This window comes from Pollachius pollachius, assembly GCF_949987615.1.
Source record: "Pollachius pollachius genome assembly, chromosome: 18".
Classification (NCBI taxonomy): Eukaryota; Metazoa; Chordata; class Actinopteri; order Gadiformes; family Gadidae; genus Pollachius; species Pollachius pollachius.
In genome coordinates, this window is record NC_136951.1 from 5,350,406 (window position 1) to 5,365,964 (window position 15,559).

At 45.3% G+C, this 15,559-nt stretch overlaps 2 protein-coding genes across 3 annotated transcripts in view; one reads left to right on the forward strand and one right to left on the reverse strand.

Moving 5' to 3' along the window:
- Positions 1-8,198, reverse strand: part of unc13bb (unc-13 homolog Bb (C. elegans)) — an 82,986-nt gene extending 74,788 nt beyond the window's left edge. For both annotated transcript variants that reach the window (XM_079756073.1, XM_079756072.1), the window contains exons 1-2: positions 7,983-8,198; positions 264-293 (exon numbers count right to left, since the gene is read on the reverse strand). In XM_079756073.1, coding sequence (XP_079612199.1) covers positions 264-293; positions 7,983-8,004 — 52 coding nt within the window. In that variant the 5' untranslated portion in view covers positions 8,005-8,198. The remainder of the gene's footprint in view (positions 1-263; positions 294-7,982) is intronic.
- A 993-nt stretch (positions 8,199-9,191) lies between these two features.
- Positions 9,192-15,451, forward strand: stoml2 (stomatin (EPB72)-like 2). Its single transcript, XM_079755882.1, has 10 exons — positions 9,192-9,336; positions 10,330-10,482; positions 10,995-11,094; positions 11,190-11,248; positions 11,411-11,512; positions 12,144-12,278; positions 13,128-13,272; positions 13,658-13,737; positions 14,072-14,200; positions 14,705-15,451. The coding sequence occupies exons 1-10, from the start codon at positions 9,295-9,297 to the stop codon at positions 14,819-14,821; spliced, it is 1,062 nt and encodes a 353-aa protein (XP_079612008.1). The 5' UTR covers positions 9,192-9,294; the 3' UTR covers positions 14,822-15,451.
- Positions 15,452-15,559: the final 108 nt, after the last annotated feature.

Sequence of the window (15,559 nt, forward strand, 5' to 3'; positions counted from 1 at the left end):
AAAGATTCAGGGTCTGAACCCTTGTGTCTGTAGTCTACCTGTATGCATCACTGAGATACTCCTTGAAAGTGGCCCCTGCCAGTGAGGGGTGTCAGTGACTCGCCCCTGCCAGTGTCCCCTCAATGACATGCATCTGAATTCACTGGAAGTGGCTTTGAATGAAAGGATTGAAGTCAAGGATGACTTGAGTGAATGGAAAGTGTATAAACAAAATGGGTGTTAATTGCATGAAATGTGGTCGTGATAGAGTGATTAAAACTCACCCGGAGGTCCCTGGAGCTTGGCTTTTTTAACTGCAAAGAAAAAAGAAAAAAATATGTTAAAACAGTCAACACTTTAACCCAAAGTGACACTGACAACTAGGTAAGCATACAAACAACACTGGGGTAACTGCAAAAAAACACATGCTGCATGACCTAGTTTAACAAACAACCTGCAAACAGTACAGCTGTATAGAAGTCCAAAGACGAGGTTACTTTATATATTTTTTAATAATTTTAAGTGAAAATGGAGAGTATTTTCTATCTATTGTATTAATCTATCGACGGTACAGTAGGGGTTATTGTTTTATTGCTGTGTAAAAATAAGATCAGATATTATTTCAAGATATGTAAAATCAGAACGGTTTAACAGGAAGGGAAAAACAACAAGGCATGACATCCTTCAGGGAAGCAGACCAACCGTGTTGGTGCCTATTCAGACCGTCCATTCAGAGCCAGATACACCAGACACAGACAGCCATGGTCAAAACAAAGTCTGAATAACACATAAAAAAAGCATTGTTTTGTGTCACTTCTCGCCTTGACAGGCTTACACGGAACCGTAAATGGTAAATGGGCTGCATTTTATCTACTGCTTTTCTAACCAGTGGCCACTCAATGCATTGTACAATATCGCCTAACAATCACCCATTCATACACATATTCACACACCGACGGCGGTGTCGGCCAAATAGGGTGACGGCCAGCTCGTCGGGAGCAGGTGCCTTGCTCAGGCACACCTCGACACTCAGCTAGGAGGAGACGGTGATCGAACCAGCGACCTTCTGGTTACCAGCCAACACCCTCTACCACCTGAGCCACGTGCCGCCCATGAAAGGCTAAGCGCATCGTATCTGAATGCATAACGTTACGGTTCCTACGTCTGAGTAGGGCTCTGTCAGCGCTCCAACTCGCTGGAGGATTAATCCATATGTCACTCCCTGAACTATGGAGGGCCGTCCCTTCAAAACCACTCCCTTCGGCCAGCGTCCTGATAATCCTCATGTCCAGGGCGGGGTCAGTGCCGGGGGCCGAGCAGGTCTCCTGAGTGCCGCCTGATTTAATTATGATCATCTGAAATGATGTATACTTTCATTATGTGAAGTATACGTTCTGCCACACTCTGCAAAGAGTGCACTGTGCTCTAATTCTGGGCCCTTCTTGGGTCCATTTATACTGAATTGATACTAAATAGAGTTTGTTTATATAACGCAAGGCGCTGTGCTAGGCGACGCAAATATTCATGTGGTTTTGTTTAGCAATGGTAGGTAGCGGTGTGTAAGAGACGTGTGACTAGTTGGGCTGAGCCCCCCGAGCGCCCCCAGCACCCATAGCCCCACGAGCCCCCCTGAGCACCCAAAATCTGCCTTGGTTCAAGAAAGAGTGCGGGTACACGCCGGTCACGGAGCAACAAGTGACACAAAACAACGCGTTTTTCGGTGTGTTATTCCGACTTTGCGTTTCCCATGGCTGTCTGTAATGTATCTGGTGTATCTGATTCTGGATGGATGGTTTGCATACGGATGAATGGCACCAACGCTGTGGATCTGCTTCCCCGGCGGTGCAGATCAACACCTGAATGATGTCATGCCTTGTTGTTTTTCTCTTCCTGTTCAACCGTACTGATTTCACATATCCTGACTTAATATCTGATCTTATTTTCTTTTATTTTGATTGCAATCAGTTTCTCAAAGTCCTTATGAAGGTTAATATGAGGTTAATAAAACATCCAGCGTAAAATGTCCACAGAAGTTTCAGCACAACAACAACGACAACCACAGGGTAGGCAGACCAGCCGAGACAGACCGCTACAGATGTGAACCCTAGGGGTGGGAATCAAAGGGTACCTCAGGATACGATATGCAATACATGTCCCACACTGTCCCACCCCGATAATATCGCGATACGGCAATTCTTCGATCATCAATAAGTTTCTAGCCAATCCTATAACTATGCACGAAGATATTTGTCTAACGATGAATACAAAATGACCGTGGAAAGGTAACGTGGATGTAACTGGATTTCGGTCTTTATTCATGGTCCAAACTGAGTTTTTCAGTGACTCGTCTTTCTTTACTTAACTTCCGTTCAAGTCTACCTTATTCACGTGTTAAGCATCTCCTCGAGCAGCAATGAAGTACGATTGCTGGTAGCAGAGAATCTGTTTAGAGCGCCTCATTTTATTAATTAAAATATCAATATCTGGGTCGATATTTCCCGTCTAACTCTTCAGGAATAAAGCATAACAATGCCCAAATAAACAATATTAATATCATTATTTGGCGGCAGTGTATCGATTCTCACATCGCACGAATACATTGCCATTTTGATATTTTGTCCCACCCCTCGTAAAAACCGCCTGAAACAACCAGGTCATGTGTGCGCGGTTTTCCCGCAAGCTTCGCCCACGAAGGGAGACGCGCCCCACCCCAAGCAGCGGCTTGGGGTGGGGCGAGTGCACCGCTTTGGTTTAATTTTAGATCATCTTTGCTTTACTTTCTCCCTCTGGACAATGATGGTGATGGGATTGGGAGCCGCTTTGCAGGGGGATTATTGGAGCTTGTAGCCACAGCAGCTAAGTAGCATGGGAGGGCGTGAGGCTAAACCGCTGCCCGGCCAGCGAGCCGCGCGGCCGGGTATTGCAGATGGCTCGTCTCATAGAGGACTCTGAGGCCCTGCCTGCATGACATTACGGCCCACATAGGACGCAGGGAAGTGCTATATGTAGAGGTAACAAAATGGAATAAAAACGTTGTTAAATTAAAGCTCATATTTGATTTATTGTATCATTTGATTTTACAATTTATAATATCAATAAGTTAAATAAACACAATGTAGTACAACTATATAAAACCGAGTAAACTCAAAATAACCCAATGGCAGAAACCACGGGTCGCTGTTTGTGCTCCCTTTCATGTGTTTTAAATAGTCATCTCAAGCAGTTGCTGTGCGGTGTCAACGCACAACTGCGTGACAAACACATTCAGAGATGACACGAGCTCTACTCCTATCCTCATAAGCAGCCCAAAACACAGACGGAAAGCACCACGGCTGGTCTCCTGGAAGACAGCGAGGGCAGACGTAAAGGAACCTACTATCAGCTGACTAAATAAAACCAGTTTCCTATTCCACCAGAGAGCTTCCTGCTTTGGACATTCCACCCGTGCAAAAGGAAAGTGGTCCGAGCAAAAGTGTGGAGGCGTGACTATGGTGGCCTATGGTTGGGCTGTCCTCAGTGACCTGCGAGGCCCTTAGGCCGTTGCCGTAGGATACACGCAGCGCTCCAGAGAATGTTGAAGTACACTTTGTCTTTCCTGCTCCGGTTTCGGCATGATAGACTAGTGAAAGGAGGTACACATATTTGCTCATTTGTACGACACATAACATGTGTTATAAAAGTTTCCCAGATGTTACTGTTCTGTAACATTTGAGAATCACAAGCAAAGGCCTCCACCACAGACCCCACAGCGTTTCTACGGCAACCGTTCTACGCAGTAGTATCATTTGGGCTTAAAGGTTGTCGTCAGTCTTTCCGAATGCAGGGTTTAATCAACCGGTGTGTCCTGGTCATCTTAATGCGGGGCCGTGAGAGTTTCCGTGACGTCATAGTGTCCACAGCGAGCGTCACGCTCGGCCCCGCTGCAGATGGCTATCCAGAGGGCGACCAACCGAGGGCCTGGTGGTGGGAAGAGATGTACTCGCACAACCACCCCCCTTCAGTCAGGAGAGACACTTTCACATCAGGAAATGGGGTTGGTTAACCATCTCCTTTGTGTTGACTTCTATTCTTTGAAAATAAAAGTGACTCATTTCAGAGTCATCGCTATAATAAGGACTATTTCATTGTTTTTCTGAGCAGATTAAGATCCAGATACAGATCATTATAAGCAGGTTTTACGGTACCCTGCTCAACAATGACGGAAAGATATCGGGGAGAGATTGGGGATTAAAACCAGAACATCGTAGCCTCTACACCCTTCTGCCATCCAGATTCATTTTCCACAACAAAGAGGAAGGCTTCGGCCATCCGCATAAACCGGTGATATACAATACACAATATGCATGTTAAAATCAGCATTCTCAATAGAAAATACTAGATACTGAATTAAAATCAAATTCTGGAGCAGTTCCACATGGTTAATACGTAGTCACGCTGTGTGAGCTGTGTGTATTCTCCTCTAACGATTAAAGCAAACAGTCACAGTCACTCAATCACTAAACTGCTGTCAAACATGGTGGTGTTGAATCAAAGTACAGTTCACATTACACCTGGCAAAGTTAAATACACACCTAGTCACATCACAACTGATGTCTAAAAGCTTCTAGTTGAAATGTACCAAATATGGCCCATTTCTTTAAAGAAATAATTATGTAATCATAACGGAAGTGAGATAAGACAACAGGATGTGATGTTAGCCCTAGCGAACAGCTGGAATTATTTGCATTTAGTACTGGCTGACCTGAGGGGGAGGAGTCTGAATGACGAGAGAGAAAGAGCGACAGAGTGAGAGAAAGTAACAGATGGCCAGGGGATTACACCCACAATCTCTAAGCCCTCTCTCTCTCCCTCCATTCCTCTGTGTCTCTCTCCGTCTAATATATTTTTATGCTTCCAATGATTATTCTCCATCTAAATGTACATTTTGCTCTCTCTGCTACATGTAGCAGGTTCAAAGCTAATGGACTTGATTAAATAATGCATCACACACATCCACACCAACTCACACACACACACACACACACACACACACACTCACACCCATCCACACCTACTGCAAATGTGTTGATCAAAAGTGATAAAACATGGTAATACACCAGATGCAAGTTAACATATTTTGCTTTTGAGCAACCCTTCCGAATTGATCTATGCAACACAAAGATGGCATGATTAAAAATATATTTTTTAACCGAGATGTGACTAGCGCCAGAGACACCATTATTTACCTGAATTTTGTTTGAAACATCTCCTCAAAGTTTTTGTCTGTAGACTTCTGCCTTGTCATGATTGCGTTGTCATACATGTTGCTATTTAAACATCATGAGTGGGGAAAGCATTGTGCTATTCACAGAGTCCAGCATTGTGCTTTTCAATGAATCCCTGAGGGGTGTCAGAAATGAGTTCAACTAATAACAAACACAGTGTACCTTCTGACAAGATCAAGAGCTCTGCTTTCTTTCCCTTATAATTCTAGATACAAATGGATAATAATAATCTGTTGAGTTCCTTTCTTCTCCCTGAAACGTTCCTTTCTTCTCCCTGAAAATTCCTCCCGGAATTGTTATTTTAAAATTAAGATGACTAACGTCAGATTTTGTGAATGTTGAACAAAAGCTCTCTCTCTCTCTCTCTCTCTCTCTCTAATAGAATTGTCTGTCACTTGTCCTGTATCAACAAACTACCCGACTGTACAGACGGAAGAGAGCCTCAGAAAGGAGTGCGCTGCCAAATCCTAACAGTATTTTTTGAGGCCATGTGGCCCTTTCAGTTCAGGCCTTCTTTAGAGTGGACATCAATACCCCGGACTTCTGGATAACATCCAGACACTATGTCATAATTCCCAAGTGATTGTTTTAATATGCAACATTTTATTTGTTTAAATGTCAAATGGTCAAATTTTTAATGCACCATTTGCTCCTCCCATCCTCCCACCATTTCCCTCCTCCCAGCACCTGGTGCTGGGAGGAGGGAAGTTGGGGTGGTGGTAGATTGTGGTGGGTTAAGAAAAGGGGAGGGAAGGTTGTGTTGGGTGAGATGGTGGTGGTTGTGTTGGGTGAGATGGTGGTGGTGGTAGGTGGGGGTGATGGGGGAGATGGTGGTAGTGGTGGTAGTGGTGGGTGAGATGGTGGTGGTAGGTGGGGGTGATGGTGGTGGTGATGGTGGTGGTGGGGGTGATGGGGGTGATGGTGGTAGGTGGGGGTGATGGTGGTGGTGGGGGTGATGGGGGTGATGGTGGTGGGTGGGGGTGATGGTGGTGGGTGGGGGTGATGGTGGTGGTGGTGGTGGTAGGGGTGGGGGTGATGGTGGTGGGTGGGGGTGATGGTGGTGGTGGTGGTGGTGGTAGGGGTGGGGGTGATGGGGGTGATGGTGGTGGGTGGGGGTGATGGGGCAGATGGTGGTAGGTGAGGGTGATGGTGGTGGTGGTGGTGGTAGGTGGGGGTGATGGGGTGATGGTGGTGGTGGGGGTGATGGTGGTGGGTGGGGGTGATGGGGCAGATGGTGGTAGGTGGGGGAGATGGTGGTGGTGGTGGTGGTGGTGGTGGTAGGTGGGGGAGATGGTGGTGGTGGTGGTGGTGGTGGTAGGTGGGGGAGATGGTGGTAGGTGGTGGTGATGGTGGTGGTGGTGGTAGGTGGGGGAGATGGTGGTAGGTGGTGGTGATGGTGGTGGTGGTGGTGGTGGTGGTAGGTGGGGGAGATGGTGGTAGGTGGTGGTGATGGTGGTGGTGGTGGTGGTGGCTGAGTGGGCAGTGAGGGAAATAGCGGTGGTGTTGGGGAGAGGGAAGTTGGGGCGGTGGTAGTGGTGGGGGAGAGGGAGGTGGTGGGGGAGGTGAATAAGGTGGAGGTGGTGTCGTGTAGGGACCCCAGGGTCCACACACGAGAAGTATTCAACCCTGCATCGATCAACAGCACACACAAGTTGCCACGGTGACGAGCCCTTTATTCCAACCAGCAATAAATAAACAACATGGGCAGGCGGAGTATAGACTCACCTACACAACTCTTACATAGCGACTGTTTCTGTTGACTAACAGTCTGTCTGTCTGTCTGTCTGTCTGTCACACCATAATCATAACAAACAAATGAAAACCTACAAAGTTCTGGGTTCACACTAGTTTGTAGAAATCAGATTATTTGTGGAGTGATTACATTTCTAGTCTGTGCCTAGTTAGACAACAAAAACATACCTTCCATTTCAACAAAATAAGGCCTAAAATAAAGTGCATTATTAATATCAATGCAATGTTGTGGTATTGATGACAAACACAAACTGTAGGACTCGAGAGTGTACAAAATAAAGAAAAGGTTCTTATTCTACAGATGTGTAGATGTATATCTACAAGTGTTGATGATTGATATACTCTCATTACTTGAATTATAAAATAGTATGATACATTACGATTTTATATTTTACACATATGTGTGTATTATATCATCAAAAGTTACGTTTTTGATGTGGTAAGTGGTTATTTGAGGCAACCCACAGGGGACAATATTAAGCACCTTTTGCAAAACAGTTGGAGATCTTTAAAATAAAAAAATACTGATGGATAAGTTTTTACTGACCCTTCATACTTGTTTTGATGTGTTCTCATTTAATGCTGTCAGAATTCTTAATTGGATAGACATTCATCACCCATTTCTAAAGTGACTAGACGCTCTAAAATCGTCAGATCAACAAGGAAAATGTGAAAGAAATTGGGGTAGACCCTTCAATCCATGTGACCAAATGTTATCTATGGTTAACAGCTGGCGGCACGGAATAAACACTACAGTGCAAACACAAATAATCACAACCAGTGCAAACACAAACAGACCCTGTCCGCTCTTGACAGCCGGTCAAATCAGAGGCTCCCTACTCCAACTCCGAGGGACAAACTGTCTGTAGACGCTCATTATGTCACCAATACACCCTACAGGTAGTTTATAGTGAACTCATTAAAACCTACAATCTTAAACAGATGAATGATGCACTTTGCGTCCGAAAGCAAAAAGTGGTTGCTTACCTCTGACGCACAGTAACGACATGACAGGAGATCAGGAGCGACAAATCCAGTAGTTTCACAAATCACGGAGAGGACCGAGAATACATAAACTGTGCGCTGACATCCTAGTTCGTAAACTGTCTCTGCGGTGGTCCACTTTTGTCCTCTTCTTGGCGTCGACTTGGCTTCATTTACAGCCGCTTCTCAAGTGGTGTCTGGGCAGAGAGCAGGTGCCCCCTGCCGCGGCCCCGCCATGATCAAACTAAACGCACCTGAGGGGACGGCGGCGAGGAGGCGGCGCTCACGGTCTGATGGTAATGAGCGTCTGACTAGGCCAATGAGCGTGCGTATTTTTGCTGAGCAGAGGGCGGGCCCCTATCAGACGCCTCGGACCAATCAGCGGTCGTTCCCCGACCTACAGGTTGATGGAACAGGTGGTGACGTCACGCAATGTTGGAGAGAAGTCTGCAATTGGAAGTCTGAATAAGAGAAAATTGGAAGAATGAAGTGGTTGATAAGTGAAAGTGTTAGATTTTTTTCTAAATTGCGTTGCATAAAAAAAAAAACATAGACACACACACACACACACACACACACAGACACACACGCACACACGCAAACACGAAATGCAACTTGGAAAACTAGCAACTCCTTGTGTTTATAAGTTGTCACTGCACAGAACACCTAAGCTTACAGATATTTTTATTCGTACATTCAAACAGATATCTTTTAAATATTGACTTATTTAAATGTGTGGGTTTCTTCTGGGGGCGAACCCCTAAACTAGGTTTCCTCTTCAGCTGGTCAAATTATTTTGGGATATTGTACATGGCCAGGCCCACCCACATCCAAATTAGAAAGAATAAATTAAGATGAATAAATCAGTAAATCATTAGCATCCACATGAGGTTAAAGGTCAATGTATGCGGTTCAGATCACACTAGACTTGAAAGATTGTTATATTATTTCTAACCCCTAATCAACTGTCCCTGGACTTATAATAATAATAATACTATTATATATAATATAAAAAAGTATTATATATAATATAGTAAGATTAAGAAAATGTATAAAATACGAATTATCCACTGCTTGCTCTAAAGTTCACTCAAAGTAAAAAATAAAAAATAAAACGCGAGGAGCGAATCGACGCTCCCGGATCTCCAGGCGTCCGGCTATAGTTCCTACCCGGGTGGCACGCAAGCGGCGCACCGCTGATGTAACATTCACTTCCGGTCCCCATCACCTGCACTTGATTGTAGAAATCAACCACTGGGCTTGTGTTTAGTTTCACTTCTTTGGATAACATATACTAAAACCCTATTAGTGAAACATGCTACGAACAGTGCTGCGGAGCGGCGGCGCCCTCTTGAAGGTAACGTTGACTCTGCTTTACTTTATGTGATAAAGTAGTAAACGTAGCTGGTCAAATGTCATTTTAGAGTAGCATTCACGATACCTTCCCTACCTGTAAAGGTGGTGGACGGTATATACCATGACTGAACACACTTGTATAATATGTCCGTACAGTGGAAACAAGAGTTTCTAAAGTCATTGATATCGCTATTTATGATCTCTGTGCTTCTGAGTGTGGTAGCATGTTTATTTAACCTTTATTTATTCAGGGAAGGCCATTGAGGGCAGGTTCTCTTTTACAATGACGCCCTGATTTACAAAATACAACAGTTAAAAGCAATCTGTCCTAAGATCGGTGCGTGGAATGACAAGTCTAATGTGAGTTTGATATGATGTTTTGGTGAAATGAGTGTGAACCAACCATCCCAACCCTTCAGAAGGTCACATTATATAAAACTGTGCTGTTTAAAGTTTAAAGTTTCAGTACAAAACCATCTTTAGTGTGGATTGTCAAAACCCAATTTCATACGACAGTGGTTAATTTCACAAGCGATTAACTACTGACTCAAATCTGGTTTGACCTGTCGGTGCACATTTGGCTCTATACAAAACTCGACCAGCGTTGATAAACACACATTAAATGTCTGGTAAAGGTAACCAATCAACACAGTGAAGACTGGCCAATGAAATCCCCTCCTAAAAGCATCATCTCCTCATGCTGATGAGGAACAGGTAACAAGTTCTTTCTCGCCTCTTTCCGTTGATGGTTTCCATCCCAGGCTCTCTGCTGTCTCGCACCAGAAGTTCTGCTACAACATAGGACTGCTGGATCTGAGATTGGACAGTAGCAGATTGCGTGATTTATTTTTTTATTGCAGAGTTTTGGTCATTCTGTTAATCTTTTTTCACGTGATGTGTTGTTTCCCTTAGCAAGCACTTTTTCATTGACGAATTGCACAAAAAGCGCTCTAAAAAACGTGTTTAGTAAACGATGTGATGTCCCACCCACCAGAACACCCAGCTGACCAACCAGAGGCTGTGGCTGGCTCCGGCCCAGCAGCGATGGGCTTCCAGCCTGCCCATGAACACGGTGGTGCTCTTTGTCCCCCAACAAGAGGCCTGGGTGGTCGAGAGGATGGGCCGCTTCCATCGAATACTAGAACCGGTATGATGTCATCCTTTACTGTTTGATCAGCTCATTGGCTCAACGTGCTAGTGCCCTCACCGCAGTTGATACTCCTCGTAGCAAACAGGTAACCGCCGTTCTATGGCACCCGTCGATCATTCCCCCTCTTCTTCAGTCAAATTTAGTAAGGGGGCGGCATGTGGCTCAGGAGGTAGAGCGGGTTGACTGGTAACCGGAAAGGTTGCTGGTTCGATCTCCGGCTCCTCTTCGCTGAGTGTCGGGGTGTGAGCAAGACACCTCACTCGGACTGCTCCTGATGAGCTGGCTGTCGCCTTGCGTGGTTGTCACCATCCGTCGGTGTGTGAATGTGTGCATTGAATTGGTGAATGTGTGTATGACTGGGTGAATGTTTGAGTTGGTTAGAAAAGCGCTGTATAAATGCAGTCCATTTATTATCACTCTTCAGTCACTCTCTCATGCTCCATAAAATCCTTATGGATATTCAAAGAAAGTTATTTAACACATCTTTGCCGTTCCTATACTTCCTACAGGGTTTAAACTTCCTCATTCCCCTCCTGGACCGAGTCCGCTACGTACAGAGCCTCAAGGAAATCGTCATCGACGTCCCAGAGCAGTCTGCTGTATCCCTAGGTCAGCGCAGTTTCACTTGCTCTTGCTCTTGGCGCGTTCATTTTCCCTTGAGTTTAGATGTGAATGGACAAAAAAACCTTCTTTCTTCCGTCCAGATAACGTCACTCTGCAGATTGATGGAGTGCTGTATCTGAGGATCCTGGACCCATTAAAGGTACGCTCAGTTTTTCATTACGAAAATGTTTACAGAATCAAATAAATATAGTTTTATGAGTCATAACTGGCATTTATTCATTATTACCATTTCATGCTTCATTGTACTGTAGAGATTGCTTGGGAAATAAAACGTGGTTATTAAAATGTTCTCCTTTTCCAGGCTAGTTACGGTGTAGAAGACCCGGAATATGCCGTGACCCAACTGGCACAGACCACCATGCGCTCTGAACTGGGCAAGCTCACCCTGGACAAAGTATTCAGGGTAGGACATGACCCATTCTGCTACACGGTGTCTCAATAGAATCTAACCGAAAGGACCGCCAAACCCCGGCTAAGATCATTAGCATGCATGTAAACATATGGAGTCACCCTAGGGTGGCAGTTGCTCAGGAGGTAGAGCGGTTGGCTAGTTTGATCACCAGCTCAAAGTTTGTTTTGCGGTATAAGATAAGATACGCTTTATTATCCTTGGAGGGAAATTTGTCTTGGACTCCAATGCTGTCACATATAGCTGCTTTACATAAAATAAATAACAATACAAATGCAGACAATGCATACATATAGGACACAGGCCACATATATCGTACAAGAAGCAATTCACCCCTAGGGCCAATTTCTTTGGCCCTAGGGGCATTTAGGATCCTTATTGTGGTAGGCACAAATGAATTACTAAAGCGTTCAGCCTGCATGGCCTTGAGCAAGACGCCTCACCCTCACTGCTCCCGACGAGCTGGCTGTCGCCTTGCATGGTTGACACCGCCATCGTTGTGTGAGTGTGTGCACGAATGGGTGAATGTTTGGCAGTGATGTTAAGTGCTTTGAGTGGCCACTGGTTAGAAAAGCGCTGTATAAATGCAGTCCATTTACTCTCTCAACGATTGTATTATTTCCAGGAAAGGGAGAGCCTGAACCACAACATCGTGAACTCCATCAACCAGGCAGCAGAAGACTGGGGCATCAAATGCCTCCGCTACGAGATCAAGGACATCCACGTCCCCCCACGCGTCAAAGAGTCCATGCAGATGCAGGCAAGAACCTCCTCACACCGCCTGGCCCTCCATGTGTCTCTCGGTTAACGTGGGAGGCTTATACTCTGCTCGAGATAAAGAGGGAGATTAATAAAGCTGTCGAGATGTGACATATTATACCACCAGGTGCTAGTATGATCAGCCGTTACAAGCCGGTTTGAAAATTGGCCTCTTCTGACATCACAAGTGGGTTAATATGTCACCTTTAAGAAACCTAAATGGATCCTGTTCTGTAAATATATATCAAATTGGACGTACGGGTGTGAATCTAAAAGTTTGGGATAAATAGAGCTACAGTTGATGGAACATCAAACGATATATTTGAGGATATGTCACCCAGAACAGTGTGTGTTTGCGTGTTTTTCATGTCGGCTCATTAATAGCGCTGAAATTTTGCAAATTGGGTAAACTGTGCAAATGGAAAATTAAATAAAAATAGATCATTCAATTCGATTTATCGCCTTACAGCTGTGCTATAGTTTCCTCAAACCTTGGCTGTACGCACCGTCGGCTGAGAACGGGATTTCATAATGTTTAGATCATGGAGACTGTAGAGTTCGACACTTGGCATAGTGTGTTCCTCCTTTGTATGTTTATTTATACAATCTGTGAGCTTTTCCCCTCCCTACAATAGTATCTCTAATAATTGAGTATCTCTTGGGAGGGGCATGATAGTCTAGTGCCTAGGGGGTTTCTCCCTCCAGACACAAGTTCGATTCCCAATGTCCGAGTGTCCACCGGCTCATTAACGGGTGTTCAAAGGGAAACCCCTTCCTCACCGGAAGAAGACGTCCTCAGGACGCTGCGTGTCACCAGGGATGGTTGCTCAGTGTGGTCTGCTGGGTGCAGGTGGAGGCGGAGCGCAGGAAGAGGGCCACAGTGCTGGAGTCTGAGGGCCAGCGGGAGGCAGCCATCAACGTGGCCGAGGGCTGCAAGCAGTCCCAGATCCTGGCCTCCGAGGGAGAGAAGGCGGAGCAGATCAACCAGGCCGCCGGTAGGAACATGGTTGACAGAGGCACACAGAGCTTCAGCATGTACACGTACATGGATGGTAGTGTCTAGGGTGTATGACTCCCATCTGAGAGGCACTGGGTTTGATCTCAAATGTTCTACCCGTAGAGCAAGCAGTATTGACCCCTAACGGCTCATTAATGTGTCTTCAAATTCAATGCATGTTGCTTTTCGTAAAAGTGTCATCTTAATGACGTAATTATTATTTTTAAATGACTAGAGTGCAAATCTGGTACACAAGTATGCAGTAACTAACTTCTGACCGTAACGTATTACTGTTTTTTTTGGCCTACAAATAATATCTTAATGAAAATCTGTATAATATGCTGTGATATACTGTAATGTGTTTTGCTGTGATGGCCTTTCAGGTGAGGCTCAGGCCATCTTGGCAAAGGCTGAGGCTAAATCCAGAGCCATCAAACTGCTCTCAGAAGCCCTGGCTGAGCAGGTAATCCCCCTGCACCCACACACTGACTCCCTAACCTACCTCATCTTCAACTGAATACCATCAATAAGGATGACCTTAAAAGTCAATCCTGTTCATCTATATCTATATTTCTACAAAATTAAATAAATGAATAAAGTACTATCCTAGCTATCTTTTTTGTAAACAGGGAATGGGTTAACTTACAATTGTTACGGCTTTCTTTGAACATCCTTACAGTACTGACAGCGATATATTGTGTTCCTTCTTCTGACAAATGTACTTAATTGTAAGTCGCTTTGGGTAAAAGCGCCACTGCATTGAGACGTGTTGACCGTGGTGTTTTGGTTGCGGTCAGAACGGGGGCGCGGCCGCGTCTCTGAGCGTGGCTGAGCAGTACGTCGCGGCGTTCTCCAACCTCGCCAAGGAGTCCAACACCCTGCTTCTGCCCGCCAACACCAGCGACATCACCGGCATGGTAACACAGGTACGGTGTGTGTGTGTGTGTACTACCACTCAAGGAAATGTTTGCTGTGAATATACAGAGGAAATACTATCATTTTTCCACCACTCTCCTTGGTTAGGCATCCAGTCTAAACCTGCATCTAGTGTCTTACCAGTGGCACTGAATTCCGGCTTCCACACAACACAAGTGTGTGTGTGTGTGTGTGTGTGTGTGTGTTGAAAATGTGTACTTAAATACCGATTATTACCGCATCCAGAGGGTGGTTGGCTAATTTGGGAAGGTGACACAAAAAGGATCCCCACTGCTGGAAATGTCATAATACAGCGTCTCATCGGTCCAGCATTGTGATGGACGCCAACCGCAGATCCGTAATGGCACCGAACACGCTCTGGTGAATCGGACGCTCCTGGATCACAACTGACCTGACGGGAATGTCTTGAGCTTTTGGTGGAAAGTGTGAGAAGAAGAGTGAGTGTGAAAGAATACTTACCGTTTGTTTCTCTCCTCTTTCCGTTCTGCGTCCAGGCGATGTCCATCTACAGCACCCTGGCCAAGCCCAGCGGCCGGCTGGAGGTCCTGTCCTCAGGGACCTCAGAGAAACAGAGCGAAGCCCCCCCATCCCCCTCCATGTCCTCCCAGTAGGGCCCCCTCCCCCTGGGACCCACCACAGCATCCCCGACCCAGTGACCCAGAGGGGGGACGGGAGCCACAGCTCCAGGCCGAAGCTCAAAGGAGGCAAAAGGCTGCTCCATGAGCCGGTGGCGAAAGTTTCCAGAACATTTTCTGAAAAAGGCACCTAATGTGAAGTACGCACCCGTCTGTGTGAGGAGCTCCACCTGGTTTTCAGTTGTGTTAGTTTGTTAATTACCTGTTGTTGTCGGGGGTTGGAGAGATCTGCCTTCCTGCTGGCCTGGGAATGAACACCTTGCTTCACAGTTATTTTGCGCATGCAAATAGCACACATGCTGCACTATAGGGGAAAGGTGGACAATCATGAAGAGTAACGTTGAAAGCCTTGAATGACGTTGACCCCCTCTGATTGTTCATCAACATGGAAATATTAGTTAATGAAAAATGAGGGATCTAATCTTATAGGATCCAAGAATCCCCAGTCGCTGTTCTGCTCTGTTATATTTTTCGAACCTATTATTTTACAGAATGTTTTGATACCGCTCACATTAATGGGGGGTTTTGTTGTCAGTTTGTTTTTACCTCTGTATTCATGTATAAAATAACCAAAATGAATCCTTATAAAAACGTATACAAAAACTAATAAAATTTTGTCTTCAGAGCATCATTAAGATCTAAATTTTCATAAAGGCTTAAGTGTCATACTTGAAGGATTAGGTTTTTGTAACCCTCATCAAATGTATAATGGGC

Coding starts and splice junctions, on each gene's coding strand:
- stoml2 (XM_079755882.1), top strand. CDS start 9,295: ATGCTACGAACAGTGCTGCGGAGCGGCGGCGCCCTCTTGAAG. Junction 11,095..11,189: donor GCAGTCTGCTGTATCCCTAG/GTCAGCGCAGTT, acceptor TCTTCCGTCCAG/ATAACGTCACTCTGCAGATT. Junction 12,279..13,127: donor AAGAGTCCATGCAGATGCAG/GCAAGAACCTCC, acceptor TGCTGGGTGCAG/GTGGAGGCGGAGCGCAGGAA.